This window comes from Eschrichtius robustus, chromosome 1 (assembly GCF_028021215.1).
Source record: "Eschrichtius robustus isolate mEscRob2 chromosome 1, mEscRob2.pri, whole genome shotgun sequence".
In the NCBI taxonomy this organism is placed as follows: Eukaryota; Metazoa; Chordata; class Mammalia; order Artiodactyla; family Eschrichtiidae; genus Eschrichtius; species Eschrichtius robustus.
In genome coordinates this window covers 115,648,825-115,664,308 of record NC_090824.1, presented here as the reverse complement: position 1 = coordinate 115,664,308, position 15,484 = coordinate 115,648,825, and the positions used below count along the sequence as shown (strand labels likewise).

The 15,484-nt window shown below is 33.9% G+C and overlaps 1 protein-coding gene across 1 annotated transcript in view; it reads left to right on the top strand.

Annotated features, from left to right (window-relative positions):
- WDR72 (WD repeat domain 72) overlaps nucleotides 1-15,484 on the top strand; it is a 189,508-nt gene that overhangs the window by 89,278 nt on the left and 84,746 nt on the right. Inside the window, exon 14 of the mRNA XM_068536268.1 lies at nucleotides 14,620-15,437. Coding sequence (XP_068392369.1) covers nucleotides 14,620-15,437 — 818 coding nt within the window. The remainder of the gene's footprint in view (nucleotides 1-14,619; nucleotides 15,438-15,484) is intronic.

Here is a 15,484-nt window from a genome sequence, read left to right as displayed (position 1 = left end):
AATTTAATGTTTTAAAAGTTTTAATGTAGTTAGTTTGGATATCCTATTTAAATATATAATTACTTAATTTAAAAGATTTTCTTGTATTTGCTATTACAATCACTTATATTGTAATTAATTGTGTTTTGGTATGGTAGATCAGGTTATGATTGAATTTTACAAACATTTTCAACTTAATTTCTATAACTCCATGCTGACAGTGAAATAGCTTTAACTGAGATGTTGACATAGAAAACTTTCACCTTTATTGACAAAAAGTATGATTAAAAATTGAATGACTTGCCACTTCACTCAAGACTTTAATAAAAGTTTTATACAGAATAAGTAATAATAAAGTATAACTTAAAGCCAGGCCACTGATGTGGCCATATACTTATTAACAGTAGTTTTCTAATATACCTCTACTGCATTTTAAATACAATTACCATACTTTCCTAATATTTCTAATAAATGCTTTCTCATTTATTCATTTTCTTTTTTCTTTTTTTCTTTCATAGCTCCTTATTCATTTTTGTGAATGTTATTCCTTCAATTTCTCTTTGATGATTTTTTTTTTCAGTCCATTCTAAAGCATTGACTTCATCTGGAGTAAGTATATATCTCAGCTTTTATTTTTTAGCTATTAGATTTTCAGTGTTTTGGAATTTTGGTTTATAGACTCATTTCTAGAGCAATTTTCTTATGTTTTTTTCATTTTGGTGTATTTTATTTTCCTCTCTCTCCCTCTATACTCAGCTGATATTCTCTGTTGGTTTTACTGTTGCCTCTGTCTACCTTTTCAAGGTCCTCAGTCCAGAATAAGGCCTGGACCATACTGATACTAATGTCTAATTAGGGAGCTTGTGGGTTGATTTAGTTACAAGTTAAAATTGTTCTAGGTCAGCTACCCTCCATAGTGACGTTAACCTCAGGGGCTAAACTCTAAAGCCTGGCACCTGCTTAAAGGCCTGTGACTTCACTTCCACACACAGCACTTTGTGTTTCTGTCCCATTTTGGTCCTCGAAGATGTCTATTTTGTTTTTGAGCTTGTCTAAACCTTTTAAAATTTCTTTTAAAAAATATTTCATCCATCATTGGTATCCATTTGGAAGAAATAATTTGCTCCAAAGTCTAAACTTTGCCATCTTGACTAGAAGTCAACTGATATTTTCAAAACCTCTAGGATTTGTTAGTTTGTCATAAAACAAAAGTAGTTAATTAAACTTAAAAGCTTTTGCACAGCAAAGGAAACCATAAACAAAATGAAAAGACAACCCTCAGAATGGGAGAAAATATTTGCAAATGAAGCAACTGACAAGCGATTAATCTCCAAAATATACAAGCAGCTCATGCAGCTCAATATCAAAAAAACAAACAACCCTATCCAAAAAATGCACAGAAGACCTAAATAGACATTTCTCCAAAGAAGACATACAGATGGCCAACAAACACATGAAAAGATGCTCAACATCACTAATTATTAGAGAAATGCAAATCAAAACTACAAAGAGGTATCACCTCACACCGGTCAGAATGGCCATGATCAAAAATTCTACAAACAATAAATGCTGGAGAAGGTGTGGAGAAAAGGGAACCCTCCTACACTGTTGGTGGGAATGTAAATTGATACAGACACTATGGAGAACAGTATGGAGATTCCTTTAAAAAGTAAAAATGGAGCTACCATATGACCCAGCAATCCCACTCCTAGGCTTATACCTGGAGAAAACCATAATTTGAAAGGATGCATGCACCCTGATGTTCATTGCAGCACTATTTACAATAGCCAGGACATGGAAGCAACCTAAATGTCCATCAACAGAGGAATGGATAAAGAAGATGTGGTACATATATACAATGGAATATTACTCAGCCATAAAAAGGAATGAAATAATGACATTCCTTAGACATGGATCAACCTAGCAACTGTCATACAGAGTTAAGTAAGTCAGAAAGAGAAAAACAAATAGGGTATAATATCACTTATATATGGAATCTAAAAAAATGGTAGAGATGAACTTATTTGCAAAGCAAAAATAGAGTCACAGACATAAAGAACAAACTTATGGTTACCAAAGGGGGAAGGGGGGGATGAATTGGGAGATTGGGACTGACATATATACACTACTATGTATAAAATAGATAACTAATGAGAATCTACCGTATGGCACAGGGAACTCTGCGCAATGCTCCGTGGTGACCTAAATGGGAAGGAAATCTAAAAAAGAGGGGATATATGTATACGTATGACTGATTCACTTTGCTGTACAGCAAGACACTAACACAACATTGTAAAGCAACTATACTCCAATAAAAATTAATTTTAAAAAAAGTAGCTATCTGAAGTTTTTAGTAGCAAAGATGTAGGCAGCTACTGTAATTTCCCTTTGAATCCATGTACCGTATTCTCTGCTTTTTGTGGCATGAGTTTTAAAGATAACTTCTTATATAATATATTCAGTATATTAGGTCATAAATTCATCTACATTGCAGAGTTGTTTCTCAGAAAATTTTCTACTTCAAGAAATTGTGTTACCTTTTCTGTAAATTTAACATGTTTGTTAATCATCATATAATTTCTCAGTGGTAGTGTTCAATACACAGATACCATATTCCGCCCCCCCCCATCATCTGTGCCATCCTTACTTGAAAAACTCCCATTGTCACAAATCTTTTGATGTGGATACTTTCCCTTGAGTATAGATACATTTTCTAGAATTCCTAATCTTTTTTTCTGGCATGAACTACACTTGCAATGCATCAACTGTGACTTCCAGTTTTTGTTTCTTTAAAGAATAGGAAGAATTTAGAAAATTACAGAGTAACCAGAGTGCTGAATCTTTGTATATTTTTATGATTATTTTCTGATCATAATTATGGATGATTATTTTCATCCATACCTAGTTAGACTGAAGTTGTTAGAGTGACTCATCACCGTAGAGTCATTCAGATGTCAGGGAAGAAGAAAACTTTCCTGTACCCTTCTAGGTTCTTCTGGCTGGTCTAAGAGTTAAATTGACATGAGACAGATTAACAATAGAAAATCAAATTTAATTTTGTACTTATGGGAATCCCACATACATGAGAGGGTTAGAGACAGAAAGGTAAAATGAGGTATATATGACATCCTGAGCTAAGGAAGGGGATAGGAGTCTGGGGCTTTCAAGGACAGGAGGGTCATTCACAGGATGATAAGCAGAAGAGCACATGTATGGGTAATTAGACGTTTGCCTTGACATATAGATGGGGCCACATAGATAAAATCTGTCTCTGGTTATAACTCTTTTCTGGGAAAAATCCCCAACTTAAATTCTTCTAGCTCGTTAAGGGAGGGGCAGTAGTTTCTCTTGAACCCTCAGGGTCTGGATTACCTTTAGTTCAAAATAATCCTCATGCAAAAGTGATACATTTTGGGGAGGCTCATTCTGAACCTCTATACAGATTACTAAACTTTGTTTTCTCAGGGGCTATATTTTACATGCAGAATTCCCCAATTTTTATATAACTTATTAAATTACGCAATTAAAGTTATAAGCCTGGGAAAGAATATTGAGAACAAAAAGGTGAAAGTACCGACAAGCAAACATCATAGTTCCTGTGATTAGAAGGCAGAAAGTAGAACATAGCCTACCAGTGGTCAGGAGGATTGTAAAGCACGGGTTAATCTGTTGAGTTAGCTGTTAAAAAGGTCCAAAAAAAATTTTTATTTTAAACTAAAAATAAAGTTAAAATTATTAAAATGTAATTTATATTATATTTAACAAAATTTAGATTATGATTATAATTATATACTACTTCTTTAGAACAAATCATGTGTTTTGTTTTGTGTATTTTTTTAAATTAAACTGTATGGTACATAATATGTTACCTTTTACTTCATGTTTGAATTTCATATTGAATAATACAGAGTTATTTTAGAAAAGCATTTAAAAGATAATCAAGTGAAAACAAAAAAACAAAAACAAAAACAAAACAAAACAAAACAAAAGATAATCAAGTGTTTCACAGGCCTCTCATATATTTTATGTTACAAGTTTGTCATTTGAAGCATCTGAATTAATTTTCTCTTCTTCAGTTGTTAACTGGTCTTCTCTGCTGGATTCTTATTAGTCAATGACAATGGGTCTGACTCAGTTCCAACATCCCTGTCTGGATTTAGTGTAATCCTGCATTTTTAACAGTATTTGCTATTTACTTTGCAATTGGATTGCGTTATTTGATAATCAGTCAGAACCTGACTGATGGTTGTTAGAAAGGGAGGAGTGTTTGGGTACTAATTTTATAAATGATCAGCTCATTAGTAAATATTTTCATATAATGATGACTTTTTCTTCCTTATACATCTCAGTGAATATGGTGTTTCATAAAAGGAATGCTTAGCTAATGAGGACCCTCGGTATATCTTAGAAACAATAAATAAAAAACATTCCATTCTTTGAAAAATCTAAGTTGATAATATCATCTGAAGAATAGATAGAAAAAAACAGACTTGAGAATCCTGACTTGGCTATTTACCAAACGGGTAACTTTGAACAAATCACTTTACTTCTCTGTCCCTCATTTTCCCTTGTGTAAGGGGAAGGGGTCAGATTAAATCATTTCTAAATTCTTCTTGCTCTAACAAAACTAAATATCTAAAATATTTGCCAGTTATCATCTATATGTTTTCTCACTTAGGATTTAAATGTTTGTACTAGGTATTATTGCACAAAATCACAAGAGTGAGCAGATGAGTGCAATTTTAAGCATCAGTTTTACCAGATGCATTTTGTATTTGTGGTAGGTTGGGCAGGTCAGATTCTTTCAAAACAAACTCAGTGGGGGATTCAATTTGTTTTCAGGAAGAAGTTTTATCAGAACATGTTGTTAGACAGTGTATTTCCACCTTCAAAGACAGAAGGTAAAAACAGTCTTTTTTAACCATTTTGTCTTTCTGAATCAGAGAGGAAAAGAAGAGGCACAGCTGAACACAGCAAGATGAAGAAAAAAATAAGTGAATAGACTTTTTTTTATAAAGATGTTAGACCCTCACACCTTTTACATTGTTTTCCTCCGAACGTTTGGGTCTTTTTTGGTTTTCTTTTTTACATGTATACTGGGTTGTTGAGAGTTTGAATTTTGTGTTGTTAACTTTAGTTTTACTTGTCATTTATTCTGTGTTCTTGCTGATAGTAGAAGAATAATTTCTGCCTGCTGGCCATCTGGGATTCTACTTGTAGACTTTCTGACTCAGTAGCTTTTCCCCAAATCTATGTACTTCAGACAAAGAGCTCAGCTCTGTGTGCCTCTTTCTACTCCCCACCTGCTGTTTAGAGCATTCACATGTAGATACATCAGTACCATTTTACTCCCCAGCCTCACAAAGTTCAGAGGTTGGAATGGACCATTGTTCTTTAGTGCCACCCACTTGCTGTCCTGATTGTAAACCATACCTCCACTCTTGCCTCAACCTGAATGTCAGAGAGTAAGACTAAACGTGATGTGAAGTTGGGGAAAAAACCAGCACCTTCTGATGTATGCAAAACCTGGACAGTACATTTTGGGGAAGTATCTGCCAAGCAATCAGAGAGCATTCTATAAACAACATGTAAACTAATAACTTAAAATTTATATTTAGCCCTCACATTTTTGCAGTGACATAGATTGAATGAAATACTCTTGTATTTAATTATTTATTCTAGACTTCTTTTTATTGTAACCAGATTGGTGAATGTTTCTAAAACACTCCTGTTATAATGATGGTTTACATATACTTTATCATTCTAAAAGTAATATAATTACATTTATATTTTTACACAACATCATTCAGTCATGATTTAGCAGGTGGCTGTTAATAGAATTCTTGTCTGAGTAATATATTGTATATAGGTAACATATAAATATAAATAAGTTTAAGAATTACCGTAACCTTTGCTACACATTACTAAAAGTTATGTGTTGCCCAATTCATGATATGTTAAAACCCAGGAATTACTATTATAGGTATTTATTTTCTTTCTATGTTACTTATGTCTAAAACAATGGGAAATATTGTTTTTCAAATCCTTTGGTGACGTGACTTTAAAAATATACTATTTCTTGGGCTTCCCTGGTGGCGCAGTGGTTGAGAGTCTGCCTGCCAATGCAGGGGACACGGGTTCGAGCCCTGGTCTGGGAAGATCCTACATGCCGTGGAACAACTAGGCCCGTGAGCCACAACTACTGAGCCTGCGTGTCTGGAGCCTGTGCTCCGCAACAAAAGAGGCCGCGACAGTGAGAGGCCCGCGCACCGCGATGAAGAGTGGCCCCTGCTCGCCGCGGCTGGAGAGGGCCCTCGCACAGAGGCGAAGACCCAACACAGCCAAAAATAAATAAATAAGTAAATAAATTTATAAAAAAAAAAAAATATATATATATATATACTATTTCTTAAAAGATTTTAAAATGCTCAAACAATGATGACTGGCTAGCATTATAACATTTAATCATTTGAGTACATTCAAATATAACAATGGTTTATACATATCGCCCAATGGACTTATTTCCAAATGGAAGCCAACTGTGTTGTATGTTAAATAAATTTGGAATAACATTTATGATTTGAAAATATTGTAAAACATCCAGTTGCTCCTGAGGCTTAAGGTGATCACATTTAGGGACAGAAATTTAGGATTTTTGTTTACAGCAGTACAATGGGCCTATTGTGGTGGTGTGGATCTCAAAAGAAGAAGATGAGACCAGACCAGGGAATGTGTATATTGCTAGAATCATTGCTGTGATTTTTGAGTGGCCCAGTAATTGAGGAGGTCTAGCTGTTGTGTCCAGAGAATATTATAGCTTGGGGAAGTGGAAGTTCACAGGAGGGTGAAACCCTGTCTTCAGCCTGCTTCATTAACCCCTAATTCAAAAGAAACCATGGCTATAGTTTGTGAATAGGTGACTTCCTTGCTTAATACCCTTCAAAGGTCATAACTGCTCTTTGAGTAAATTTGAAACTCAACAGTTTGCAGGGCTTCAGTGTAATCTGGCTCCTGTCCTGTCTGTCTCATTCTGTAATACATTCCCGTATTCTACTCTGTAGACAAACTAAGACTGTCACAGTGCATGATCCCTACATACCTTCTCACTCCTCTTCCAGCCATCACTCTAGGGGGCTTCCCATTCTCTTCCCTTTGCCTGGAATACTTGGCCTCCCACTTTTCTTCAGTTCATTTCTCCTTTATCTTTCAGATCTCAGTTTGGTGTCACTTCTGCTTAGCCTCCTACCTGTATCTTTCAGGCTGAGATGCCTTCTTCAGATCTTTCTAGTTTCCTATATTTTTCCTTATACTGCCCTCATCTAATCTATGTGGTTATTTCTTGGCACATCTGTCTCTCCCCTCTGACTGTAAAGAATGTGAGCTGCATCCATGCAGATGTTGGGTCTTGTTCTGTATTGGGTGGATAGCTTCTCACACCATGTTCTACTTAGTAGATACTCAGCAAGGACCTCTTGAATGACAGCTGAATGAAAGAAAACCAGACATAAACCCAAAGGATGGACTGGGAATGGTAACCTTCAAGAACATGAAGTAGCATCTCAATTAGGGAAGATGATACTCAATATTTTTAAGACTCTTGATACATATTATCACAATATTTTTGAAAAATGTTAAGGACATCTAGATCTTATCAGAGTTCACCTTGAAATGAGCACTCAACAGTTTGGGATACTCTACTTTTTGTTTGTTACAAATTTGTGAAAATTTTAGCTAATTTAAGGGATCAAAACTGGTATAGTATATAAAATTTTATACTTGTTTGGTTTAAAATGGTTTAAAAACTATTACCCTCTGTGATATTTTTTAATCTCCTTTTCTCATTTTTTCTCTTGAGTATGTGGCTAATTAATTTTTGTGAGTTCTTTAAATATCTAAAATATTAGCCTTTGGTCATTTATGCTGTAATTGTTTTTCTTACACTTTTAAGTTTAATCTGATTAATGCACTTCTTTTTTTAGAGGTACCTGTTAAAAACATTTAGGTAGCCATATCTATTATTAACATTTTCTCTGTCAATTTGTATTACTTTTTTAAAACAGCTTTTGTTTAGTATGGTAAAATATAAATTTTTGTAGGAGTTTTAAAAATAGATATAATCAAAAGGAGTCATAAGAAATCTCTGCAATTTTGTAAAACATCAAACTTTACTTTTCAAATATAGATATTTTCTATCGACAATATATGTGAAGCTCTTGCTGTGACATTATGTATTTTATAAAGGACTCTTTTTAATATCTACTTAATATTTTAATGTGTGCATATACCATAATGTTTTAGCCAAATCTCTACTATGGAACATTTACTTTCAGCTTATTGATATAGAAAATTCTACAATGAACATTCTTTTTCATATAATTTTGTGCATCTTTGTAATTTTACCCCAGGATAAATTATTTTTAAAAGAATTTCTGCATCCAAGGGTATATAATAGTTTAAGGTTATTGATACATTTTGCTAATTGCCTTCCATGAAAGAGATACCAGCTTACACCCATCATGCAGTATGTGAGAGTGCCCATTTTCTTGCTCCGTTATCAAAACTGAGTATTTTAATTTTTAGTGTTCTTTACAAACCCAATTTCTGTCTCTTTGTAGGCTAATAGTCTGAACAACAGCACTGATTGATTCTCTAAAAATAGTGAATAAGGTATTTTAAAATTCATCCTTAAAAATAATACATGTTAGTTTAAATGAAATTTAAGGCAACTCTGAGAGGTAAAAAACAAAATGAAAACACAAATCCAGACAGGTAGAGAGAAAGCTGAAAGACCATTTGCTAATCTCTGGGTTCTCTCAGCTTTGGTTTTAACTGTGACACAGGTAATTAGAGGTAATTAGAGGGAATGTCCAGGCTCAGCGTATTGATGGGAAGTTAGGTTGGAGACAATTGCACAAATCCGTTATTCTCTAAGAGCTGTATATGCAGTGAAAAAGTGAACCAAAGTGAGGGATATATTCCACAAATGGAGATAATAAAGATTTTTCTATTGGTTTTAGCCCAAGATGGATGGGGGAAAGTAGGTTTGCCTGAAAATTGATAACCATAACCTAACTTCACACAGGTTGAGGGTTAGGATTCACATTACTTGCAAGGAATGAAAAACTCTTAAGGTAAAATTTTTATTTAAATAGGGACCTGCTGGTGGTACCCCTGAGTACCTGGCAGTCAAAAACACAAATACTCTCTTGAAGAATGCATCTTTAACCCATGTCTCAAAGGATTCTCACCGATAATGTTTCACACATACACACACACACTTACAAAACATATAAGGAAACAAGAAAGCATCAGCAAAATAAAAAAGAGTCATATTCACAAGGATTTCAAAAATTGGAATTATAGATACAGAATGCAAAATAAGTATGCTTAAAAAAATAAAAGAAGGCTTGAAAAATGTAAGTAAGAAGTAACTGACTAAAATATGACCAATTTGTCAAATAAAACTTCTAGAAATGAAAAATGTAAAAGTTGAAATTAGAAAATCCATGGATAAGTTAAATGACACAATAGAGACAGGGGGAAAGAAAACTGGCAAATTAGAAGAAATTCTGAAGTGATTGCCCAGCATGTGACACAGAGAGACAAAGAGATGTAAAACATGAAAGGGGATAGAGTGACAAATAGCTAATCAGAGTTCCATAAGGGGATAATAGGCTAGAGAGAGAAGATATTCAAAAAGACAAATCTGAGAACTTCACAAAATTAACGAAGGATAGGAATACTCAGATACAACGTAAGAAAGATTGGGGGAAAACATACACACCTAGAAGAATCACAGTGATTCTATGATTCTACGCAGAATATTAAAGACAAGATCTAAAAAGCAGCAGAGAGAAAGGCCAGATGGAGTGACAGACTATCAGCTCTCTGTGTGACCACAGAGATCTCAACCACATCAAAGGAAACCAGAAGACTGCAGAATAATGCCTTAAAATTGCTGTGAGAGAATAAGTTAAAATAGTATACTCAGCAAAACTATCTCCTAAGAAAAACATGATTCCGTTGAGAGGATGAACAAAGTCAAAGTTGATTCTTTGAAAAGAAAATAAAAACTGACAAACTTCTGGCAAGAAAGAAACAAAAGCAACAAAAATAATATCAGAAATGAAAAAGGACCCATAGTTATAGGTGTTACAGAAAGTTTAAAAATTATAGGCAAATAATATAAACATCATTTTGAACAATTATAAAACTATCAAAAGAAATTAAGCACTGTCTAAATAAGTGGGAGATATAATCTGGAATTTGATAAACATCCTCAAGTTTATATAAAAGAGTAAAAGAACAGGATAGGAGAAACTACCCAACCACCTCTTAAAGTCTTTTCATGAAGCTGTTATACAATGGAGTATTGTGCAGTCATAGATAAATTGATTAATGTCCCAGGGAACAGAGATCAGTGAGAAAAGGACAAATTCACAAATAACGTTGGAATAATTGAATGTCAAAATTTAAAAAAACATGAAAATTATTCCCAATTGCGAACCAAACACAAATATGAAAGAGAAAAGTATGAAAGAATTAAAAAGTTGTGTGGAACTTTAAATCTTGGAAAAAAAATAGGTAAATAATTTTATATCCTCTGGATACCTATAATTTTTAAAGTAAATATTTTGTAAATTTGATAGCATTAAAATAGGAATTCAGTGTTCATCATAAAACACTATTAAAAATAGAGAAATGACAGGCCACAAATAGAAGTATTTGGACCACATAACCAACAAAAGATTACCTCTAGAATGAATGTATAACCCTAAAAATCAATAAGGAAAAGACAAAAGAAAGTTTATAGAAGCCATAGGTAGACACTTTATAGAACAAATGTGAAAAGCTAATGAAATATTGCAGTGATAATTTATGGTAATAATTTAAAAAATGAAAATTAAAACTACAAGGGATACCATCTTATATCCCCATATTGACAAAAATGAGATCCTGTATTAATAAGGATGTGGAGCATGGAAACTCTTTATACAGTGCTACTGAGACTTATAAATTGATACAATTATTTGGGAAAATCTAACAGAGTTGAAGTTGTGTGTATCCTATGAATTATCAATGTCACTCTAGAAAGTTTTGCAGATGTGCACCAGAAGAAAGTCTTCACCAGAAGAATATCCACTGTGCCTTTTTTTCTTTTTGTAATACTAAATCTTGAAGATAATTTAAATATCCATTTAAATGAATAAACTGTAGTTTTCATATAGTATAATACTTTATAGTGGTAAAAATGAACTACAGCTGTAATCATCAACAAATATGAATCTCACAATCACAAAATTCAGCATAAATAAAGCAAATCATGGAAAATTATAAACAGCATAATCATATTTTTATGAAAAGTAAGAACATGCAGAATCAAATAGATTAATTAGGAATAGATATTTAAGATTAGGACATTAAATGAAAGCAAAGAAATCATAAACATGGAATTCAAGATAGTATTTAACCTCTGACAGTAGGCAGGGGTATCGAATCAGAGCAGGTTCTATTTTTTTAACCAAGATGGTGACACATTGTTGATATTTCTTTAACATTTAAGTTACATTATTTGTTTACAATGACATGTATAACACATATAGAAAAAATAAAGAGAACACAGGACAAAAATGTACAGCTCAATAAATTGCCACAAAGCACACACCTGCATGATCTCTACATAAAGTAATAAAATATTCAGCACCCCAGAAATTATGTCCTCCCTGCCCTCCAAACGTAATCACTATCCTTATAGATTTATTATCTATGAATGCTTCCTTAAACCCTATTGGTTTCTTTGCTCCTGTTTTTTTTTGTTTGTTTTTGTTTTTTATTTAACAGTTAATTATTTTGTGTCTGGCATCTTTGGTCAACATTACATGGGTGGATTCATACATTTTATACATGTTGTTAAATGTCTATAGCTCTTTCATTTTCATTGTATATTTTTCCATGGCATGAATACATCACAGTGTCTCTATCCATTCCACTGTTGATGGACATGTAGGTTGTTTCTAGTTTGGGTCAATTATGAATAATGATGCTCTATAGTTTTGTCCATGTTTCTTAGTATACAACATGATGATCCTAAAAAGACTAAATGTATGGTTTATATAATATTTGTGTGTATTAAACATTACAAAATAAAATAAGAAACTCCTTTTGCAAAATTAATAGGTAGTGAATGGTATTTTTATCTTAATTTCACTTTTTGATCACCACTGGTGGTAAACATGTTTTACATTTTACTTTGAATGTTATTATTTGTGAATTGCTATTGATGCTATTTGCCCATTTTTCAATCTATATAGTACTTTTTTTGATTTGCAAGTATAGCTGATTCACTTTGTTATAAAGCAGAAACTAACACACCATTGTAAATCAATTATACTCCAATAAAGATGTTTTAAAAAAATAAAATAATTGTAGTATCCCTTATCTTTTTTAAAATTTTTTTATACAGCAGGTCCTTATTAGTTATCTATTTTATACACATCAGTGTATACATGTCAATCCCAATCTCCCAATTCATCCCACCACCACCTCCCCCACCGCCACTTGCCCCCCTTGGTGTCCATACATTTGTTCTCTACATCTGTGTCTCTATTTCTGCCTTGCAATCCCTTATCTTATTGGTGAAAAAAAATGTGCTTTTTAAGGTTGCCGCCATTTTGCTTTTTTACTTTAAAATTTTTTAATGGTTTTTAAATTTTTAAAATATTTTAAAATATATCATCACTGAAAAATTTCAAAAAACTAAATCAAAAAAACAAAACAGGGCTTCCCTGGTGGTGCAGTGGTTGAGAATCTGCCTGCCAATGCAGGGGACACGGGTTCGAGCCCTGGTCTGGGAAGATCCCACATGCCGCGGAACAACTAGGCCCGTGAGCCACAACTACTGAGCCTGCGCGTCTGGAGCCTGTGCTCCGCAACAAGGGAGGCCACGATAGTGAGAGGCCCGCGCACCGCGATGAAGAGTTGCCCCCACTTGCCGCAACTAGAGAAAGCCCTCGCACAGAAACGAAGACCCAACACAAACATAAATTAAAAAAAAAAAAAAAAAAACCCAAAGTATAAATAACATCATTTTAATCCCCTCTTCCCAATTAACTGTTGTCAATATTCTGGTATCTGTCCCTTGTGACTAAATACACATATATATTTATATTACTATTATAGTGAACATATATAATACATAATATATTATATGTTATATATTATTATATACATATATTTATATATGTACATATGTATGTATTATATCAACCTTTAAAAATATCTACATATCCATACCTACATAGTTTGTTTTTTTTTTATTTATTTTTTGGCTGCGTTGGGTCTTCGTTGCTGCGTGCGGGCTTTCTCTAGTTGCGGCGAGCAGGGTCTACTGTTTGTTGCAGTGCGCAGGCTTCTCATTGCGGTGGCTTCTCTTATTGCGGAGCACAGGCTCTAGGTGCACGGGCTTCAGCAGTCGTGGCACGTGGGATCAGTAGTTGTGGCTCACAGGCTCTAGAGCGCAGCCTCAGTAGTTGTGGCGCACGGGCTTAGTTGCTCCATGGCTTAGAAGATCTGTGGGATCTTCCCGGACCAGGGCTCGAACCCATGTCCCCTGCATTGGCAGGCGGATTCTTAACCACTGTGCCACCAGGGAAGTCCCACACACATAGTTTTACAAAAAGGATTTTTCCTGCCTAATAGAACACATTTCCCCCCCAAAATATAGTTGTACACCATCATTTAAAGATATTTGGATGATATTCCATTGTATATATATACTAATTGTTCATTCAACAAATATTTATAATACTGTATAGTAATAATAATACCGTATAGTAGTAGCATTATTTTATAAGCATTGGGAACAAAGGGATGCACAAAACACCAGCGGTGAAGTTTGAATGATACTGGGGAAAATAGACAGTAAACAAATAAATATTTCATATAATATAAGGTAATAATTAGTACTATGAAGAACAAAAAGCAAGGAAGAGGATAGAGAGTAATAGGTTGGCATGAGAGTATATGGTACTCAAGTAAGGCACCCTAAATGAGCAGGAATATAACTGAATTGTGGGAGCCCACCATGCCAGTATCCAGGGCAAAATCATCTTAGACAGAGAAAGAACAAATGCAAGTCCACAAGGCGAGCCTTTAAAATAGAAAAAAGCAATTTGATACTGGTTCACATTTAGGTTACTTCCAATTATTAAAATTTTTAAACAAATTTGGAGAGACCATTTTTGTTAAAAGACTTCTTAAATTATTGCAGGTGTTCTAAATGTTCTTCTCAATTTTCATACCCACTTTTGCCCTATTGTATGTTTTCATGGCTATATTGATAAGAAGATATGAAAGTGTATCTGGAAGGAAGTTAATCTGATGCCATCTTACTCTATAGGCCTAATTCATATTTTTTAGAGGAAAAAATGAAAGTTTTAGAAAGGAAAAGTTTTTCAAAAAAATCAGAATATAGAATGTTGAATTTAGAGGGGAATTTTTATAGCTAAGGCAAAAAATTAAAATGCCTTGGGTTGTACTGCTACTTAATTTCTTTTTATGCCATTTTAATATCATGGAACCTTTAGTAAAATCACTTAAAAATAAGAACTTTGACACATAAATTTTTAAAATCTCCCTTAGGTCGCTGATGCCAAGTCTTTCTCAGGACCTTTTAATGTCTTGCCTGTGAAGACAAAATGGAGTAACATTGGTTTTCATATCCTTCTATTTGATCTGGAAAACCTTGTTGAACTTTTGCTGCCAACTCCAATCTGTGACGTTGACCCTTCCAATTCATTCTATGGCAGTGAGATCCTGAGAAGAGCCAAAAGCACAGTAGAGAAGAAAACACTGACACTGAAAAGAAATAAAACTGCCTGTGGTCCTCTCTCAGTGGAGGCACAAGCCAAGCCTGTTAGTGAAAGCCCAGCCCAAGGAGAAAATACCATGAAGTTATCAGAAGAAAATGATGGCATTAAAAGGCAGAAGAAAATAAAGAGCTCCAAAAAGATGCACCTTAAGCAATCTAGAAAAGTCAATGCCAACCTCACAATAGACACAGCTAAATTGCTCCTATCTTGCCTTTTGCCATGGGGAGTGGATAAAGAATTAGACAATCTTTGCATTAAGCATCTCAATATTTTAAAGCTTCAAGGTACCGTTTCTTTAGGACTTGCTTCAAATGAAGATCACTTCTCACTGATGCTGCCAGGTTGGGATTTATGCAATGCTGAAATGAAAAAAGACTATTCAAAAGTAAATTTATTTTCCAGAAAAGTTTTGGACTTGTCAAATAAATACACTTCCACTCTTCCAAATCAGGCTGGGATGCCAAGCAGACCGGAAAATAATTCTGATTCTTTGCAAGAGCCAAACACTCTAGTTTACTTATTGAGCAAACTATTTTTAGTTAATAAGTTAGTTAACATGCCTTTAGAACTGGCATGTGGAATTGACAGGTAAGACATGCTTAGAGATTTTGACTATTCTTATTTATGACATTAAA